The 21,674-nt window shown below is 39.6% G+C and overlaps 2 protein-coding genes and 1 long non-coding RNA gene across 4 annotated transcripts in view; all 3 read right to left on the reverse strand.

Moving 5' to 3' along the window:
- Positions 1-21,674, reverse strand: part of LOC134660816 (protein bric-a-brac 1-like) — a 243,152-nt gene that overhangs the window by 20,021 nt on the left and 201,457 nt on the right. The window lies entirely within an intron of this gene.
- LOC134661681 (uncharacterized) lies at positions 4,250-4,890 on the reverse strand. The gene has a single exon (XM_063517838.1). The coding sequence runs from the start codon at positions 4,761-4,763 to the stop codon at positions 4,389-4,391; it is 375 nt and encodes a 124-aa protein (XP_063373908.1). The 5' UTR covers positions 4,764-4,890; the 3' UTR covers positions 4,250-4,388.
- Positions 14,023-14,892, reverse strand: LOC134661403 (uncharacterized). The gene is made up of 2 exons (XR_010097952.1): positions 14,315-14,892; positions 14,023-14,231 (listed from the first exon to the last, which is right to left on the reverse strand). It is a non-coding gene; the product is annotated as an uncharacterized LOC134661403 (long non-coding RNA).

The raw sequence follows: 21,674 nt of genomic DNA on the forward strand, positions 1-21,674 counted from the left end.
AATACACTTTAGCGTTTAAGTATAATTATACGTAATGATATGTATACATAATAAATGCAAATGAATTGAAATCCAAGGCCGAAACGACAGTAATACGTTATAGCTATTAAGAAGTGGAAACATGCATATTTAAAAACGTCACTAAATTCAATGGTTTATGGGGACAGGTACAATTTCTGCTATTCATATTGTAATACACTATGTTTTGGCTCGTCGGACATGTTATTAAATAATTTCGATACAAAAAAGACGTCTTATTTGAAATAACACCATAATCGTTTTACTTGAAAAATATAGCTCATGTGTATTTTATTAACTAGTAGGTATAATTATGGTATGTGAAATCATTTTCTAGGTACACTGTATATTTAAATAAAAAATTGTATATTTATTAAGCCAGGTGGTATATAAGTATTTATATGGTAGTAATAGGTGGTAATAGTTACATTACTTTGTCGTTATTATAGTGAATTAAATACACAACAGTGTTGCTTTTTAACTAAAGTAAGTACTTAAGTCAACACATAGTCAGTAAGAGGTTAAAGTTTCATCAGGCAGTCCAGACGTCTAACCAGTGAGTAATATGTAATACCTAACAACTAGAGGTTTCTTTGAGAAAAACACGAACATCTATGGTACCAATATATGTATTGTAGATTGCAGAAGACTGCCATAAAAACACCACTTATTAGATATTACTCTGTACTCTCCGTATGTATTGAGTGTTTTCTTATATAAGGCAACAGTAAGAAAGATTAGTGCTCCCGATGTTACATATAAGTATAAAAGGTCAGCAGAGCGCATGTGACACGTCTGAAGCTTCTGTAGGCTACGATGTCCGCTTACCATGGTCAGGGCGGCCCGTAACCCTGTTTACCACCGCCGGAGTATACAACTCGACTGAGCAGGGCAGAAAGGCTGCGAGGAGGCAACCAAGATGTTAAATGCTGGCGCAGCCGCCGACACGGGACAATATTTAAGTCAAACATTAGTAACGCGTACTTATGCAAAACGACTCGGAATTTATTTGACTTGGGCGCAGTTTCGGTGTTAGCGACGATGTAAGCAAGACAAACATGTTAATTTTCACCCCGGCTCGCTCCACCTCCGCCCCCGCCCGACGCCTCGGCCCGCCCGATTATAACTTCGCCCTGAGAAGGTGAATTGGTTGAATTATTCAATACAAACTTAGGCCAGTGTTTGTTTTGACAGTTAAAAATGTGTGTCTGCTTAATTAACGTATAGATAAGCTTTCCGGTATCGACACAGGGATTGCAGACTGCAGTATAGTGATTTATTTAATACAACCAAAAAACGTTAGTAGGAACAGATGATCTCTTGCCTTTAATAATATCCGTAGGTAACAGAGATTTGGGGGCTGCGGTTTGGGTGCGGAAGCTCGATGTTTATGAGGACCGCAAGGAGCTCAAGGCAGCGCGGGAGCTGCCGGTAGGTACTCGTGCCTCGAGGCGGCGAGGGCCCGAAGCGGCGCTGCGTCTGCTAAGCTCGAGGCAGCTCAGTGAGGCCAGGCATGCCTAATACCTCAAATTGAACGTAACACAATTACTAATCGGCCGCACGACGCGAACCGTCAAATGTTCCGCCCGCGCATGTTTATAATTAATTTAGAACATTAGTAGCACGCGTACGAACGACTCACTGTCTATTGTGTTGTGTTTCCATATTGTTCGCGAGAACGCCCCGTTCGCTCCCTGTTATGTTTAAATCGTCCTCGTATTTTCCTTAGCAAACGAACTGCGTCTCGGTATTTCATCCAGATCCATCACGCGCCTAATGAGATGTGGAGGTAATTTATAATATCTTCTGTTTTTCAACATGATCGTGAGGGGCCCTCATTCTGTATGTATATACATATATAGGTATTCATATATTCATATTTGTTCAAACGTTGCTCGTAGTTGTACAAATACATCAACAATATTTTTTAAAAGATAGATTCTTAAATAAATTAGGTATATTATAATATTTCTAAAACTGTGTAAGTATGAATTTATCGATTTTTTACCTACCATTAGAATGTTCAGTTTATGTTCGGTATCCCTGTGTTATGAAAATAGAATACACACTATTATTTAAATATACCTACATATAATAGTAAAAAAGTAAAAATAAACAATAATAGGGTAAAAAGTGAGCAACACAAACGTGCAAAAGTTAAGCGGCAACTAATTAAAAAACAAAACGAGAAAGCTTCACTTTGGCGTCGGGAACTGGCTTTCCCGCATTAAACTCGTTCTTTTTCGCGCGCTTTCGCTTTCGTCCAGTTAATGAGGGTTAAGGACCTTCATGTGTTTTTGACGCTATAGCACTCTATTTTAAAATTCATTTATTCAGGATTGACATTTTCATACAGCGAACGTTTGGGCTAAGACAAACATGCCGATTAGTTATTATTTTATATGAAGCGAACTAAGTACTTATCTAAGTACCTATGCTTAACGGCCATTATCATAATCCGCTGACATATTTTCCCAGCAACAAAGCAGGGCACAAACAACAGGCATGATAATTCGATGAGTCAATGAAAACGTCGTAAGCGCGTCCGTCGCCAAAAAAAGTCTGAGAATGACTGTATTGTAAGTACGTAAATGAAACTAGATACGTAACATATGTACCTATGTCTGTATGTGAAGACGCAGCGCAAGACGGAGCGGCGGAGCGGCGGCGGTGCACGCGAGCGTAGTGGAGAGGGTGTCGCGACACACGCGTCTACGACTCGCGTAGTCGTCATCTCAACAATACAGCCCTGTTTATATTCCCGGCCCATTCCTTTGAACTCGCATGTGGGCCCGAGGAAACGTAAAATAAACAGAACTTTCTCGTAATGTTTAATTAAATTAATCAGTCGGTTGATTAGTCGATGGTTCGCCGGCGCTGGCGTAAACAAAGCGCGGCGCGGCACCGCGTCGCCGGGCTTTGATCTCGGGAGATTCCTCGCGCCGTCGCACCGGCCGGCGCGGCGTATTGTTGTGCGCTACGTACGGCACGGCACGGCCGGGCCCGGCCGCCGACACCGACTCATCATACTTACTACTCCTTTACACTTTTATTATGCACGAGCAACTGTCCGCAGCATCGTCCGCGTGGAACTCTTTGAGCACCCTATGTTATTACTTTATAGATTTCTATAAAGTTTTTTAATTAAAAGAAAGGGTAGGTACTTTTGAAAATAATCGTACGAAGGTTCGGAACCCTCAATTATAAGTGGCCTGACACGCACTTAGCCGTTTTTTTGTAACAGAAATAACTGTGCAGTTGAAAATCGTTGAAAGTTGAAAGTCGGAAATCGTAGCAGTTGAAATTATTAATTTATTATAGGTAGGTACCGCATGAAGTGACCAATACTAGAACTAAGTCTCATATTTATTACTGCTAAAAAACGAAGTACTTATAAACATACGATGAATACGATCTGTGAGCGAATCTGCAAGCGTTTTGGTTGTGACAGTTCGAGTCAATATTTTCCCACGGTTGTTACCAACGACACGGAGAGAGAAGCATATGAACTTTTATTTCACCACAGTCTAAACTAAAAAGTTCATTATAATTATCCAAAGCGTCATAATATGTATGTGGGTCGGGCGAACTCAAACAACTCAAAATTACTTTAAAAACTTATATTATTGAAAAAACAGAAATATTACACCGTCACATCGTACGTCCGAAATCAGTCTTCCCGAATTTTCGGTTACAATTTTTAAATCTGCCCATGGCGTTTTGCTATCTCTTTCACGCGCACTGACACTCGGCATCATACTCTCTCATTCACACGTCGTTCATTCCACAGTTCGTTCTCTCACTCACTCGTTCAATCCTTACGTTCCAATCCACGCATCCTACAGATCGGCCGTCCTACTCTTTAGTCTGGCCTCAGACTACACTGTCTCAACTCTAGACTCTAGTTACAACGTAATTTGAAACAATAGGAACTATCGTGATACGAATCTAGATACATCCGTGAGATCAAATAGCATATCAAATAGGTTTTAGCAATTAAGTAACATAATATAATCTTTTACTGCTAAGCACATCTTTAAATTTATGTTATCATATTATGTTACGAAGGCATAACATTCAAAAACTAGGTTCATTATCAACATCAGTATATAGTAATAGGCAAACATTATAAGCTTGCTATTAACATTATTAATCTTTGACATAACTTTATGTGATACAGTTACACATTAGATAGTTTAAGTTTAAGAAACACGTTACACTTTAATTAAATATTTAAAATATTGGGCACATCATCAAAATACTGAAACATGGTAGGAAAACATAGTGAAAGCGCCATGCATAGGCATGCAAAACACGTGTGGCGCCCTCTGTTATGCGCACGTACATAAAACATCAAAAGCTTACCTGACTTACTCCTCACCAGGCCATGGCTTCATGTTGTCGCAGGAAGCAGTGGTACTCCCCGGACCCTCAGCTGCGCTGTCCAGTTTCTTCACCCTGTAGCGATCACGTCCCATACATCCAACGACTTCATATGGACCTAGGAACTTAGGTTTGAGCTTCATGCCTACACCAAACTGGGTCCTCTTAATAGCGACTCTATCGCCCACAGTATACAGTGTACTAGGCTTCCTTCGCTTGTTGTAGTTCCTTCTATTTTCATCTTGTATCTGTAAAATTTGCTCCTTTGCCTTCTTCCTATTTTCTTCTCTAATAGCCATAAAACTATCTCTATTCTCTTGCTCTATCAGTTCGTAGATATCGTAGTCTTCCTTTATTTTCATTTTCGTACCAATAAGCAACTCAAATGGAGTAGTGTTTATGCTACGCTGATGCGTACTGTTGATGGCTCGCTGAACTCTACTGACATGGCGGTACCAGTGTGTTGGTTCTTCAATACACAGCTTCGTCAGAACGCGGGTCATTACCTTATGAAGCCTCTCAACTTGGCCATTTCCGCGCGGTACCCCAGTAGTAATCTTATGTAACGACCCTTATTGGCTTACCCTATGTAACTCTGATTGAGGCTCAGTGAGCGGCCGCCAAGCCACTTTTTCCAACAAATCATTCTGTCTGTACCTTCTGCCTAAAGAAGTTCTTTGAACAACTAAATTATGGAGGGGGTAAAGACCCTACCAGAGTACAAAAAGAAAGAAATTAAGTCTTAACTAAAGGTTCGGGCGCCTGGCAGAAAGCACAGAAACAGATTAAATGACCAGATACCTCGTATGAGCAAAATAGTCTTTTAATACTAGGGAGGGCTAGGAGAGAAAGGAAACAAACTTATTGCCTTATAAATTATATTGTATCGAGGAGGCGGGTTACAATTAGGTTGACAAGTTATTGGTTTTGCAGCCCCACAGAAGGTGGTATCTAAATTTGAGCTAAATAAATCTAATAAGGTTTTTGAGACACATTGAATAAAGAAGGGTCACCGACCTGTGGGTGGGCACTACATAATACCCGCGGGATGCCTTGGGCAGAGGTCCTCACGCGGCACGAGCTCCACTGCGCGGAGTCAAAGATCGTAGAGCCCGGAAAGGATGTCATCAGCGTTCCCGCAGGTGTAGGCGGTTAGAGCTGTTCCGTCATCGCCGACCCGGGCGAGCACGTGGGGTACGGAGGTTAGAAAAGCATCATGAGCTCACTCGCCGCGATCTCATAACCGGCGCATAGCGGCGGGAAAATGGAGGAGACGAAGGTTCTTTTTTTTAAATTAAAAGGATTATAAGGGTTATAAGGGCTAACACGCCCCTTATCTGGAAAAGAAAAATGGCGCGAGTCAGCTAAAGTCGAACCGGAAAATTTAAAAGGAATCGCATTTTCCGAAAGACGATTGTGGAAATTGAGGAAAAACTTACGTTAGCCCTTCATTAGGTTGCCGGGGTTTGCCGTGGCGGCATTATTTTCGCCCCTAATCCATTCCTATAACAAAGAGGAATTCCATGTGAAATCTGGCGAGACCGAATTTTCATATAAAATGGAAATACTAATAGAAATCTACATACCTGAGGGACGGAGCAAACCTCCGGAACAAAGCACTGCCGGTATTTCACCAAAATAATGGAAATTTACAATGATTTTCTCGGATCAAAATTTTATCTGTTTTCCAATGAGAAAGCTGACAGTAAAATGACAAGACGGAATTCACATCGAACCATCGATAAGAAGAAATGTTACCAGATCCGAAATAAGAATGATTTTTGCTAACCAAAATGCTAAAATTGTAATAAATTTTGAACAATTTTTGACGAATATATTATTAAATATATTATCAAATATTGTCGGATCTATTTTTCCTAAAACAAAACTACCACTTGCGAAATTTAAACGAAAAGAAGAATTTATCAAATATGAAAACGTTTGAGACAATTTTAAAGGCATTGGAATGAAAGTTACCGAATCTGTCAAAGACAACGAAACTCAAATAGTTCGCTGTCAAACGTCAAAGTGACAAGCGAATGGTTGTAAATAAAACAGGAATTGGGAATATTTTCTAATTTGGAAATAAATCTAAACAAATGTAGGCTAACTCATGGAGAACTTTATTAAATATGTGTTTAGTATGTGACGTGACTTATTGACACGTTACATTACCCCCTTTCTGTGAAAAATAAAAAATAGGAACTATTTTTTATGGAAGAAAACAAAAGCTAACTCAAAAATAACCGCTAGACTAGAACTGAACTGCAGAGCTTAGAGTTTATCAAGGAATACTTTGGGCGGAATACTAGAGTAAACTTATAAGAGTAATTATTGTAATTATAGGACATAGAAAAACTAAAGTTGAAAATCCTGTGACTAACTTTAAAACTTGCTATTATTAATGGTTCTACGGTACAAGAGGGAAAGAGTGAGAAACGACGGGCCTCAGCACCACCTATCAACAGTTCAATTCCGCTTCTACATTGATTTTAGGAGAATTGAAATTAAACAAACTTAAATTTAAGGGATGTAAAATGAAAACTAACCAATCAATTATACTCTACTCGTGCAGATGCAATGCATTAAGTTAACTAACAATTAGAGACAGTTGAGCCCCAAAGCCACTGTCTGGAATTACTAACATGCGAAAACGAGGTTACCACTAAATTTTATTATTTATGAAGAAACAAAATTTATAGTATACTAAGTTAAGGGAATTATAATACAGTTAGGCACCTCTGCCACTGTCTTATGCTAAGCTGACGTGCTGAACTATTTTAATTTAATTAGAGACTTAAGGTAATACAAAACGAGGAGATGATTAGTACAGTTAGGCACCCACGCCGCTGACTAGTTTCACTTTACATGCCAAATTAACCTACAGTTAAAGAAGAATTTGTTATTAACTAACAAAGGGGGTAGTGCAGCTAGGCACCATCGCCGCTGACTAATTTGGAAATAAAAGGGAATTTAGAGTGCAGTTAGGTACTGTCACCACTGACTATCGAAAAAGAAAGGAAATGGAATGAGTGTACTGTGACAACTCAAATAAACCAATTGTGACTGGCACACCACCACCAGCTTTCCTTACACAATGGAAGGAAATGAAATAAAATGTAATGAGTGTACTGAGACAACTCAAATAAACCAATTGTGACTGGCACACCACCACCAGCTTTCCTTACACAATGGAAGGAAATGAAATAAAATGTGATGAGTGTACTGAGACAACTCAAATAAACCAATTGTGACTGGCACACCACCACCAGCTTTCCTTACACAATGGAAGGAAATGAAATAAAATGTAATGAGTGTACTGAGACAACTCAAATAAACCAATTGTGACTGGCACACCACCACCAGCTTTCCTTACACAATGGAAGGAAATGAAATAAAATGTGATGAGTGTACTGAGACAACTCAAATAAACCAATTGTGACTGGCACACCACCACCAGCTTTCCTTACACAATGGAAGGAAAGGAACTAGCACTAAATAGTGTAGCCTTTTAAATGACCAACTTCGCTGAGGAAGTGGTGAGAGTAAAGTCCGAGTCCTTCCTCAGGGATCCAATGAGGGGAGGTAAAAGTCAAATCCGGGAAATATACTTATGCTAAATTTATACTAAACCGATCGGCCATCTAATTTTATAATTTTAATAACTACATTTTACTTGAACGAATAAATTAGGAATTTTTAGAGTTATCATGCGGCGAGATAAGCTAAATTACAACAAAAGTTAAGAGAGAAATGGAAAAGGACTTCTAAACTAGAATAGTCCCTTTTCTGAACTTAGGAACTGGTTTGCACAGTTAGACGCCTCTTACGTCACGCTTCTGGCTGCGGTAGGGAAACGTATTCTACTACCCATCCCTACATGGGGAGAAATCCTAAAAAAGTACGAGAAAAAGAAAGTCCACAACATAACCAAAGAATTTACTAAGGAGAATCTTTACGAATGAAGTAATACTGTACGTTAGGTTCTAGATTATGGGGTAATTAATTTTGTAGATAACTAATGTATCAAATTTTAATTATATCTTTAACATGATAACGGCCGGAGGTACCTTTCGATAATTCTTTCAGAACATAAACATTTTCTGAGACCTTTTTGATAATTTCGCACTTCACAAATCTCGGTGCCAATTTGGCAGAAAAATAGTGAGCAGCACTAGACTGGACAAAATTCCTTCTCCACACAACATCTCCAATTTTAAAATGAACAGCTTTGCGACCTTTATTGTAATAAGCAGCATTACGTTTAAAAGCTTTCATAAGGGAATTAGAAACTTGTTCATAAACTGTTTTAAGTATCTTAAAAGAATTTGCAAAGTCTTGTCGGTCAGCTATGTTCAGGTCATCTAAATTATCAACTGAATCACTAAATCGATGTAAGGAAGCATCTACTATGACTTCTCTACCGAACATGAGAAAGTTAGGGGTACGATCAGTAGCAAAATTAACAGAACTATTTAAAGCTAACTGGATATGAGGAAGATGCTTAGACCACAACCTATGATCGTCCTTTACAAAACAGGCAATGCATGTCTCCACCGTTTTATTATATCTTTCTACAGGGTTATTTTGAGGAGTGTAAAGAGTATTATAAAATATTTTATTAACATTAAAACCGGTCAAAAAGTCTACAAAATGTTTGGAGGTAAATTGGGTGCCGTTATCGCAAATTATAACTTTAGGGGTTCCAAATTTCAGAAATATATCTTTTTCAAGGTATTTACAGATACTACTAGTGGTGGCATTAGCCAAAGGGAATAACCAGACAAATTTTGAAAAGACATCAACGACTGACAGAATGAATCTGTGACCGGAGTACGTGCGGGGTAAGATTCCAATAATGTCCATCGACAGCATTATCATGGGAGCATCAACAACCTTAGGGTTCACCATCAGACCGTGAGGAGGAGCATTAGAGGATTTATAAGCTTTACAAATTTCGCAACGGTTTATATAATCCTTTACATCCCTAAACATACCCTTCCAAAAATAATGAGTTTTTAACTTATGTAAGGTTTTATGTACACCTAAATGTCCAGAATTAATATTATCATGGTTGTCTCTAATAGTGTCCATTATGCTATCACGGGGTATAACAATTTTCCAATCCAAACGGGAATTCGTATTATATTTAGGTTTACAGTATTTATACAAGGTACCGTGCTCCACTCTGTAATTTTTATATTTAGCCGGACTTTTTTGACATTTCATAAACATACTTTTATACCATGGATCGTCTATACCCTCATCGGGTAAGACCGGAACTGTAGGTGCGGTCAAAGCAGCAATCTCTATTCTAGAAAGGCAATCAGGGACCACGTGGAGTGCACCCTTTTTGTGAACTATATCAAAGGTATATTGAGATATCCTAGCAGCCCATCGAGCCAAACGCCCGCTAGGATTGGTAAGCCCTAGTAACCACTTAAGGCTAGCATGGTCTGTAACTACCGTGAACTTCATACCCTCTATGTAAGGTCTAAAATGTTCTATGGAGTTTAAAACAGCAAGTAACTCGCGCTCGGTAGTACTATAATTTCTTTCACATTTAGACAGGGTCCTGGAATAATAAGCTAGTGGATGCTGAACACCGGTCTCGTCCTCCTGACAAAGAACGCTGCCCACTCCCACTGAACTAGCATCACAATGAAGAAAAAAAGGTTTGGAAAAATCGGTACATTGTAAAACAGGAGCGGACATTAGCGCGGATTTCAACTTAACAAAAGCCTGATCTGCATCTGCGTTCCAAACAACCGGCTTTTTAGAATTTTTACTACCACCCGTTAGACTCGATAAAGGAGCCGCGATATCAGCGAAATTGGCAATAAACCTACGGTAATACGAGCATAAACCTAGAAATCCTCTTAGTTGCTTAACAATTTGTGGTTTGGGAAAGTCTCTAATAGCTTCCAATTTTGACGGATCAGTATGTAGGCCTAAATTGTCTATAATATATCCGAGATAGCGGAGTCTTTCCTTGCAAAATTCACACTTTTTTAAGTTTACTGTCAATCCAGCCTCTTTCAAAATAATGCGAACCTTGCGCAGAAGGGTTACATGTTCGGAAAAGGTTTTAGAAATTAAAATCAAATCGTCCAAGTATTTAAACACGACATCATCGAACTCTGGTCCAAACAACCGGTCTACTAATCGCTGTAATTCAGCGGGAGCATTGGTAATTCCGAATGGCATTCGAACGAATTCAAATAAACCTTTGCCGGGGACAACAAAAGCCGTTTTCTCGCGAGAAGATTTCTCCAATGGTATTTGTAAAAAAGCCTTGGACAAATCGAGAGCGGAAATAAAACAAGCATCTTTAAGGTTGTCCAGTATCCTAGAAGTATAAGGTAAAGGATACGCATCCCTAACAGTAACAGAGTTCAAACGACGAGAATCCAAACACATCCTGGTACTACCATCCTTCTTCTCTACAGCTAAAACAGGAGAGCACCATGGAGATTTAGAAGGCTGAATGATTCCTTCCTTTAACAACGATTCTACCTCCGCATATAATTCATTTTGTTTCGCAGGACTCAAAGGCCAATAACGCTGTTTTATAGGTTCACTAGTAGTAACTATTTTATGCTCTACCAAATGTGTAAGGCCTAGCCCCTTCTTTTCATACGAAATATCCTCAAATTCAGCTATAACCTTATCTAATTCTTCCCTTTCAGTTGGCGAAAGACGGACCGCCGATGTCACGGAACAAACAGAGGCTGATTTTTTGGACCTAAAAACTATTTGTTTAAGAAATTCTTCTGCTATACCAAAAATTAACCAGAAATCAAATCCAAGAATAATAGGAGGCTCAAAATTAGGGATTACCAAAAAAGGTACCAAATTAGTTACGCCGTCCACTGTAATAGGCAAGTCCATTACCCCCTTCACATCCGAGGCTGTACCGTCAGCGGTACTAGCACTGCCATACAAACGGTTAGGGTCGATAGTATAACCGGCTTCCAGAAAACGTCGATGTGTATTGCAACCGAGAACACAAGTAGACGCACCACTATCCAACAAGCCGGAATGTTCTACCCCGTTCACATGGAAAGTCAAGAAGGGTCTAATATCATCATCCTTTACAAACAACATAGGCGCTATCCTATGTAGGCCGGAATAAACTCTAATGAAATCTAAACACTTTTGAAGTTCTGACTTAATAACATCCGAGGAGGGTTTTAAACTGGGAATGGAATTGTTATCACGGCCGGCCGAAACACGCCTCACTTCGGAACGAAATGGTGTTCGACCGCCGTCTACTCGTTTTTTGGAGACGCTACCTTCGTCGGTTCAGTTGTGCCCGACTTACATATATCACAGGTTAGGGTGGTGACGTCCCTTTTTTTACACTTAAAGCAAATAGTGCCTCTTATTGTTTTACAATCCCTATAGTGGTGACCATTCTTTTCACATTTCAAACAGGTTAAGGGTTTAACAACGTCTATGGGATTGTATTTTCTAGTAGGCTTGTCCAAATTAGAGTTAGACGTACTTTGATGCTGTGAAGGTACAGTCATAGTATACGCATCAATTTCCTTACTAAGCCGCACAATAACATCCATATCATAAGTGGTTTTACCAACAAAGTGTACCATTAAAGACGGTAACATGTTATGTCTAAATATACCTAACAATACAGTTTCAGTTAATGGGAAGGTGAGTTGCCCATTCATATCCATGAGATCAATAATAAAATCCGAAAGTGACTCTTTAGGTCTCTGCTTACGTGTGCGAAGTTGATACTCAAGCTGATAATCAAAATCATTTTTATCAAACCGGCGTAGTAACGCGAGCTTTAATTCATACCAGGTAGTTACCCGGTGTCGAACAGTACGGAACCATTTCAAAGCAGAGTCTGATAGTAAACACGGAAATGCTCTCACTAAATAAGCCTCATCGATTCTCCGAGCATACTGAAGTTCTTCAACTTGAGTCAGAAACTCACGCACGCAAGTCCTACCATTGTAATTAATTTTACATTTTGTAAGGTCAGGCTGTTTGGTATAAGTATGGTTTATTCTATTGTCCATCAACATAGTCTGGTTAACAGGAGGTAAGTTGAGTGCAGTTGGAAGTCGCTGCGCACTGGTGTCCGTGCTGTTGTGACCAGCATCAGGGTATCCGGAGAGTGTTATTAAATCTCCCTGAGATGGTAAAAATTGAAATTGGTCACCCGCACCACTAATGTGTCGTTCACCGGTAGTCATCGACTCCATTGAAGGATGAGAAACCCCTGGGGCAGTCTCAGGTTCACGATCCCCATTGACCGACATCTTGAAATTAAATCAAACCGACTACGTGGATGTACAACAAGACAAAGTTCAAAGTTAAAAATCTAAAAGTTCCTCCAAAATAAATCCGAATTTAAAATTCAATTAAAGTTTCTAAGTCGAAAAAATTTTTTAAAACCTTCACAAAAATTTAAACCACCCTGTATAACCAAAGGTCACAGTTGCCAAAATATTCTAAGTTCAAAATTTAATTTAATTTAATTACTATCAATCTCAATTTCAATCTCACCCTGTATATTCTTAAACGAGTACCACCCTGTATATAAAAAAGTTGTTGACCTGAAGTAGGTATTATACCTAGTCACTAAGTTTATTTTAATTGCAAATGATTAACTATTTTTTATATCACTGTATGTAAAACTTTAGTTTTTAAGTGGAAGATTTTTACAAAACAAGCTGTGGAACACACACAGGAATTCAAGAAAGATAAACACAGTATTAAACAATACAATAAACAATATACCACAGGTGTCTCAAACTTAAATTCAAAGGTACAATATTCTAATGAAAATTAAATTCCCGCTAAGGCAATAAGTTTGAAAAAGCAAGAAAAAGTCAAGTCCCTGTTCGCGACGACAAATATGTAACGACCCTTATTGGCTTACCCTATGTAACTCTGATTGAGGCTCAGTGAGCGGCCGCCAAGCCACTTTTTCCAACAAATCATTCTGTCTGTACCTTCTGCCTAAAGAAGTTCTTTGAACAACTAAATTATGGAGGGGGTAAAGACCCTACCAGAGTACAAAAAGAAAGAAATTAAGTCTTAACTAAAGGTTCGGGCGCCTGGCAGAAAGCACAGAAACAGATTAAATGACCAGATACCTCGTATGAGCAAAATAGTCTTTTAATACTAGGGAGGGCTAGGAGAGAAAGGAAACAAACTTATTGCCTTATAAATTATATTGTATCGAGGAGGCGGGTTACAATTAGGTTGACAAGTTATTGGTTTTGCAGCCCCACAGAAGGTGGTATCTAAATTTGAGCTAAATAAATCTAATAAGGTTTTTGAGACACATTGAATAAAGAAGGGTCACCGACCTGTGGGTGGGCACTACATAATACCCGCGGGATGCCTTGGGCAGAGGTCCTCACGCGGCACGAGCTCCACTGCGCGGAGTCAAAGATCGTAGAGCCCGGAAAGGATGTCATCAGCGTTCCCGCAGGTGTAGGCGGTTAGAGCTGTTCCGTCATCGCCGACCCGGGCGAGCACGTGGGGTACGGAGGTTAGAAAAGCATCATGAGCTCACTCGCCGCGATCTCATAACCGGCGCATAGCGGCGGGAAAATGGAGGAGACGAAGGTTCTTTTTTTTAAATTAAAAGGATTATAAGGGTTATAAGGGCTAACACGCCCCTTATCTGGAAAAGAAAAATGGCGCGAGTCAGCTAAAGTCGAACCGGAAAATTTAAAAGGAATCGCATTTTCCGAAAGACGATTGTGGAAATTGAGGAAAAACTTACGTTAGCCCTTCATTAGGTTGCCGGGGTTTGCCGTGGCGGCATTATTTTCGCCCCTAATCCATTCCTATAACAAAGAGGAATTCCATGTGAAATCTGGCGAGACCGAATTTTCATATAAAATGGAAATACTAATAGAAATCTACATACCTGAGGGACGGAGCAAACCTCCGGAACAAAGCACTGCCGGTATTTCACCAAAATAATGGAAATTTACAATGATTTTCTCGGATCAAAATTTTATCTGTTTTCCAATGAGAAAGCTGACAGTAAAATGACAAGACGGAATTCACATCGAACCATCGATAAGAAGAAATGTTACCAGATCCGAAATAAGAATGATTTTTGCTAACCAAAATGCTAAAATTGTAATAAATTTTGAACAATTTTTGACGAATATATTATTAAATATATTATCAAATATTGTCGGATCTATTTTTCCTAAAACAAAACTACCACTTGCGAAATTTAAACGAAAAGAAGAATTTATCAAATATGAAAACGTTTGAGACAATTTTAAAGGCATTGGAATGAAAGTTACCGAATCTGTCAAAGACAACGAAACTCAAATAGTTCGCTGTCAAACGTCAAAGTGACAAGCGAATGGTTGTAAATAAAACAGGAATTGGGAATATTTTCTAATTTGGAAATAAATCTAAACAAATGTAGGCTAACTCATGGAGAACTTTATTAAATATGTGTTTAGTATGTGACGTGACTTATTGACACGTTACACTTAACATGGTCAATACCTTCGTCTTTACAGAATTCCTCGAACTGAGATCCAGTAAACGCGGTGCCTCTATCAGTAATTATTCTATTCGGGTTTCCAAAACATTGCTGAAATATCATCATCTTATCTACGGTTTCTTTAGCAGTAGTACTCTTAACTGGGAACAGCCACACAAACTTAGTAAATGCATCCACAACTGTCAAAATGTGATTATACAGCTTCTTGGTTTCTGTCATCGGACCAATATGGTCTATATGGAGAGTGTCTAGCGGCAGCTCCTGTTTATCAATGGGATGCAAGAACCCTTCTAGCTTTCCGCTCTTCTTTTCTGCCAACAGACATGGTATGCATGTGACTATAAACTCTTCTATTTTTCTTTCTAAATTCTTGATATAATAGTCCTTACTTATAAGTTCAATCATTTTCTTTTTTGAAAAATGGCCATTCTCATGTGCTCTCTTTATAATCTCGTTTTCCATAGTCTTTGGTACCACGAGATGCTTCTGTATGCCTTTGTAGAGCAAACCATTTTCCAAGTAGTAGTCCTGGTACTGTGTGTTCTTTTTGAGCACCTCTATGATCGCTTTAAGCCCATCATCATTTTCTTGTGAAGTCTTCAGCCGTTGATGAATCGGCCCGTTACATACTGCCACATATGGGTTTCGGCTGAGTGCATCTACATGCTGCATCTTACTTCCAGCTCTGTGCTCAATCTCGAAATCATATTCTTGCAGCAGTAGTATCCACCTTGCCACTCTCGTTGACACTACTAAATCTTTCTTATTTAATGTCATTTGAAACGCTTTGCAGTCTGTGACAATCTTGAAGTGTTTTCCATACAGGTAACAGCGAAATTTCTTTACACCTTCTATGATTGCCAAGCCTTCAAGTTCATAGCTGGTATACTTGCTCTCAGCTGGTGTCGTCTTTCTGCTCATATAGTACACAGGATGCAGCTCTGCGTCTTCTCCTCGTTGTAACAGTATTGCAGAGATTGCTGCCATTGAGGCGTCTGTGTGCATCTCAGTCTGCAGTCTGGGGTTAAATATGCGAAGCACTGGCTGACTCACCAGTCTTTTCTTCAGTTCTTCAAAAGCAGCATGGCATTCATCGTTAAACTCATAACTGTTTTCTCGTCTTAACAGGTCCGTCAATGGTTTTGAAATCATGGCAAAATTCTGTATATACTTTCGAAAGTAAGATGTCAATCCTATAAAACTCTGTAATTGCTTAGTATTGGTGGGCACGGGGAATCTGGCAACAGCGTCCGTTTTCTCTGGTGAAGGCCACACCTGTCCGTCTTTGATAACATGGCCCAGGTACTCGACTTGTCTTTGGACCAACTGTGACTTCTTCCAATTTATGTCCAGCCCGTACTCAGCCGCAACCTCCAATACTTCTGCCAGTCTGATCACAGCGTCGTCTTCATTTTCTGCGGGAATGATAATATCATCAATAAAAACAAGGATAATACCCCTAGCAATCAGGTCCCTGAAAATCGCTGTGATAAATCTAGTGAACACTTTTGGACAGATCGAGAGCCCGAAAGGAGCCCGAAGGAACTCGAACTGGCCCGTCATGGAAACAAATGAAGTGTATTTGACAGATTCTTCATCCACAGGCAAATGAAAGTAGCCATTCTTTAAGTCTAAAGTGCTAAACACTTTGGCATTTGCAAGTCTGTCAATATGGTCTTCAATGACTGGGAGAGGATACTCGTCTTTAACAATCTTTTGGTTCAGTCGTCGATAGTCCACACACACCCTCATACTACCATCTTTCTTTTTTACTAACACTAAAGGGCTCGCATAATCAGAATAACTCACCTGAACTATGCCGTCTTCAAGCCACTTAGCTATCTGCTGGTCTACCTCCTGCTGCTCCCTTGGGGCCAACCTCCTCGGCCGCTGAGCCACAGGGATGTCGTCTTTGAGCACGATCTTGAGCTTGATCGGCGCCTCTTTCGTCTTCCTAGGAACATACGACTGCACCATGTTGTTTACCCTTTCCCGTATCGCGGGGCTTACCTCGTTACCTATAACAGAAGGGTCATCCACACGTATGGCATACACCCAGCGAATACGCGGTAAAATCAACACAAAACCTTCTTCCAACACAGTCGTACAATGCTTCAGTAATTCTTGCCCGATAATCATTCTAAACAAATGAACTGGTAGGTTATCTTTGTCAATAACAAAAAACTTCATGTCGTTGTACCAATATCCGTCAATCAACAATTTTAACTTAACTTGTCCATAACATTTTACACCACCGCCAAGTCCAGTTATATTCTCATCGGGATCACATTCTACAAGCTCCGGCGCACTTAATTCACTGTAGCACTCGATCGTCAGAATATTTATGTCACTACCGGAATCAATTAACGCAATTTCGTCCTTTCCGCACACGGAGATTTGCTTCAACGGCTTGTTATTAATCGTTTTTGGTCTCGTAGTCGTCATAACAGTTGTCAAACACTGATAATCATTCGTCGTTGCAGTATCAGCGTCGTCGGCGCAGCTAACGTCATTGCCGCCGTCCGAAGTGAAGTTCGTGACATTCGTGTGACACATGAAACTTCTTTTCCCACCGCTGGCGGCGCCACCGGCGTTACTCGAGTGAAGTTTTCTCGTGTTGCTAACTTCACCGCTGCTCGCCGCTGCGTTTCCGTCGTCCTTGCCGCGAGAATTTGAAATTGTCGCTTGTGGCGTTTTGCATTGCGAAGAAATATGCCCAAATGAGTTGCACCTGAAACACTTTAAACCCTTGTCTTTATGTGGACACTCGGACGATGAATGACTCATTTCTCCACAGCTAAAACATCTTGTAAACGCCATCCGCTTGTTTGACTTCTCGTGATCTACGTGCTTCGACTTCGCTTCTTTTTCTTTGCTCGAACCAGAACCAGACATATTTTCTTTTAGTTGCTCGTATATTTTAATCTTCTCTTTTAACTCACTGTAGGTACTCACGCCATACAACATAATTTTATTAACTTCTTGGTCTTTTATTCCCTCCACAATGTACTTTATTGCTACGTAGTCGGGCATCTTGCCGCGTTTTCCCAATTCTTTCATTGTAAACATGTATTCTAGGCAGGACTCGCTCGGTTTCTTGTACCTGGAGCTCATCAATTCGTGTATCGTCTTAGTATCGATTGTATCAGGAAATTCCTTCAGAACTGCAGCTTTAAATTCATCCCAAGTCTTGAATATTCGCTCCGCCCGGAACCATAGTAATGCAGTTCCCGCCAACGTACGTCTTGCCATCAGCAACTGCTGTAATGGTGTCCATCCGCAGAGCTCCGTACTGTCTTCAACGTCCTGGACCCACCTAGCCGCTGGGTAGGTCTTGTCCTGGCCGGTAAACTTCGGTATGAGGCCCTCGGTGAGATGTAACATACCGGTGCCGGCGCCATGCCACGTATTTTCCGCGAGCTCGTCGTCTTGCCTACGCCGGTTTTTTCGTGGTGACATCTTCGTCGTCGTTTGTAATCGTCGTAAATCGTCGTCAGTCGTCGTAAATCGTCTTCTTTATTAAAATCGTCGTCTTGGTAGCGTCTTCATCAAGGTCACGTCTTCAACTAGTCATCTTCTCGTCGTATTACGTCGTCTACTTAATTTTGAGCCGTTCCCACATCTGACACCAAAACTGTGGGTCGGGCGAACTCAAACAACTCAAAATTACTTTAAAAACTTATATTATTGAAAAAACAGAAATATTACACCGTCACATCGTACGTCCGAAATCAGTCTTCCCGAATTTTCGGTTACAATTTTTAAATCTGCCCATGGCGTTTTGCTATCTCTTTCACGCGCACTGACACTCGGCATCATACTCTCTCATTCACACGTCGTTCATTCCACAGTTCGTTCTCTCACTCACTCGTTCAATCCTTACGTTCCAATCCACGCATCCTACATGTATTAGCAGGATAACCGTTTGCAATGATTTCGCAGAATGTAATTTCTGACATGAAATAACTGTTTTAACCTCATTGTAGTGAATTTATTATAGAGCCGTGGCGGGTGTGGGTGATTGACGCCGGAGCAAACGGCCGACAGTTGCAACGACACTTTGCGAGCAAAACGTTTCAGTCGCGATCACACACCGCCTGAACTTTACACCTCCAACTCTGACATTTCACTTGTTCAAAATATTAATTGCATCATATTTTTCACAAACTTTGTTAATTGGAACGTTGACGCATGTTTAATGAATTTTGCGTTTTTTGCGCATTATTTTTACAAAGAAGTATTTATAAAATCAATTTTGCGTGAGCGTTGTGTAACGTTGAGCGTTGCGTAACGTTGAGCGTTGCGTAACGTTGAGCGTTGCGTGGATTTCAAGGCACGAGGGTTAAACAAATTTCGCTACCGAGTGATACACAAAAAATTTCACCATACCAACGTAAGAAAAATACTAACTGTAAAAAATCAACCCAAAATCAATTCAAAATTAATTTTATTAAATATTTATTAAGTATTCAAAATCATCATTTAAAAGTAAATTCTACCAGTCAATATAAGGAAACAACTATAAATTTGCATTTGAACGCTTTACCACACATGTGGATAAAATGTAACTTTCTTATGGGTGTTTGAACAATCAAGAGAGCCTTTACCATCTGGTGTGGTAAATACAACATTATAGTGAACAGCCCTATAATGGGCCAGAATAATATGAAAATGAAAGCGGAACAGTCCACAGAGACAGCAGATAATCTCACATTTGTTGTGCATTACGGACAAATTAAACAAAATGTATTATTAGCGGACAGTAGAGACGAGGCGCCGCGGCGGCGCGGCTAGGGTTTGCACGACGGATCCGAAATGTACCTATGGGAAGAGCCGCGGATCCGGATCCAGATCCGGATAATTTCATAAATTCCGGATCCGGATTGGAAACCCTAGGCGCGGCTCATGTTCCCAAATATCATAATGGTAGTTACAAGTTATCTGAGAACTATTTTTTTAACAAATTATTAATCTTTATCTTTTAGGCAAAAACATTAAAATTGTAAAACACTTGATCTGCGATATTACTTGTTAATACCAACTTTCCAACTAGGTACATTATGACTTTATTATTTTAGCATTCATCCTTGCTAGAGGCGCTAATGCCGTTTGCTTTAAAAATACGAGTACAAGGCGTTTAGGTGTCGAGTGATTATTAAATTAGAAATTAAGGTGACCACGCTACAAAAATCAGTTGATAGTGTAGGTCATGTAGGTGGGTATCTGATCTTTTTCAAAAATTTACATAATAACGAGTTGGGGTGGATATTGTTTATTAACAAAAATAACTTAAATATATTTTTCTATGCTTATTAAAACATGCATTTACCCATAATAAGCAAAAGTCTCAAGTAAACTGCGTTAGGTTCAGAGAAGAAGGCGTAGTTCTAACCTGCATACTTGTTGGAGGCTTCTTTTCTTATCGCATTTGTACAGTCAGCATCAATAATAGCGGATCAGACAATGCGCCAATAGTATCTTCCATCCTGGAATACTCTTCCAAATATAATCTCTACAGTTCGCGTTCAAAAGTATCTGTCACAGTCTAATTTTTATACATATGATGGTTGATAGTTTTGACGAGTAGTATGATCCATTACTTTTGATGCTGACTGTATCACTGCGAAAAAGTTTTATGTATTGTGATCGCTACCTACTGTAATTGATTCTCGGTCTAGTCCTGTGACTTCTCATTTGATCTCAGGACGCTTGTCCTTAGGAACTGAGGGCCTAGCCAACATGATTGGTAATTACTAATCGCACATCGACAAACGCTGATCAAGTAGAAAAAATATATCGTTTTGACAGGTGCAAAGAGAATTAACTCAAGTAATCATTTTCTTATGTGTAGGCGTTTTCTATCAACGATTGTCACTTGCCTAGGGCTGCTGATAATATAGCGGCGAGGTAAAGTGGCGAAACAATGCTGACGACCGCTTACGATCCTCTCATGCATCGATAAAGGTACCCGTGTGACAGCTAAGCTAATCATTAGCCACTCCACCAAAGAAATACGAGTATGTGAAGTTTTCCCAAAGGGACCCATTCATGTTCTTCCGGTGTTACTCGTATATGTACATATCAATTCGTAGAATTTTCCTAGTAATTTATTCAAACATACACTTCTGATTCTAACAAACAGAAAGCCATGTTGCATAATTAATAGGCGAACTTATTCTCAAATGAGCTTTAGCTGCTATAGACGTATCGAGGTGACTTAAAACGTATTGGTTGCACGCACGCTATAGTCAAATCTATGCGAGTGCGTAAATGTGGCCACTAAACGGATTTTTTTATCGTAACAATAGATTGATTGATTGATTAATGATTTGCACCACCAAAATGTAGATCACAACAAACACAATCCACTCTGTCTTCATTTGTAAATACAACAAATTAGGTACTTATATTTTTTACTTTCTGTCAAATGAAACATTACCGTATTGTAATTTTATTTAAATACGCTTATTAAGTCTCCAACCTTTTGATCACTTGAAGATAAGTATACGATTAGAAGTTAACTGTTGAGATTTTTTTTATTCTTTCAGAATATCGCAAGAGAAACTACAAGTTGGTGAGGAAATGTTGAAGGACAACATCTGTATCAAAAACATTGGGTGATTGAAACTTTTTGAGATAAGTTAACGTTAGTTGGTAAAATTGCATCTAAAGTTTAATATATATGAACAGAATATGTACCTATGTATCGTGCATAATACCGCACCGGCCGAAGTACTGCCCTTATTTATAAGGCAACAGC

Source organism: Cydia amplana, chromosome Z, assembly GCF_948474715.1.
Source record: "Cydia amplana chromosome Z, ilCydAmpl1.1, whole genome shotgun sequence".
Classification (NCBI taxonomy): Eukaryota; Metazoa; Arthropoda; class Insecta; order Lepidoptera; family Tortricidae; genus Cydia; species Cydia amplana.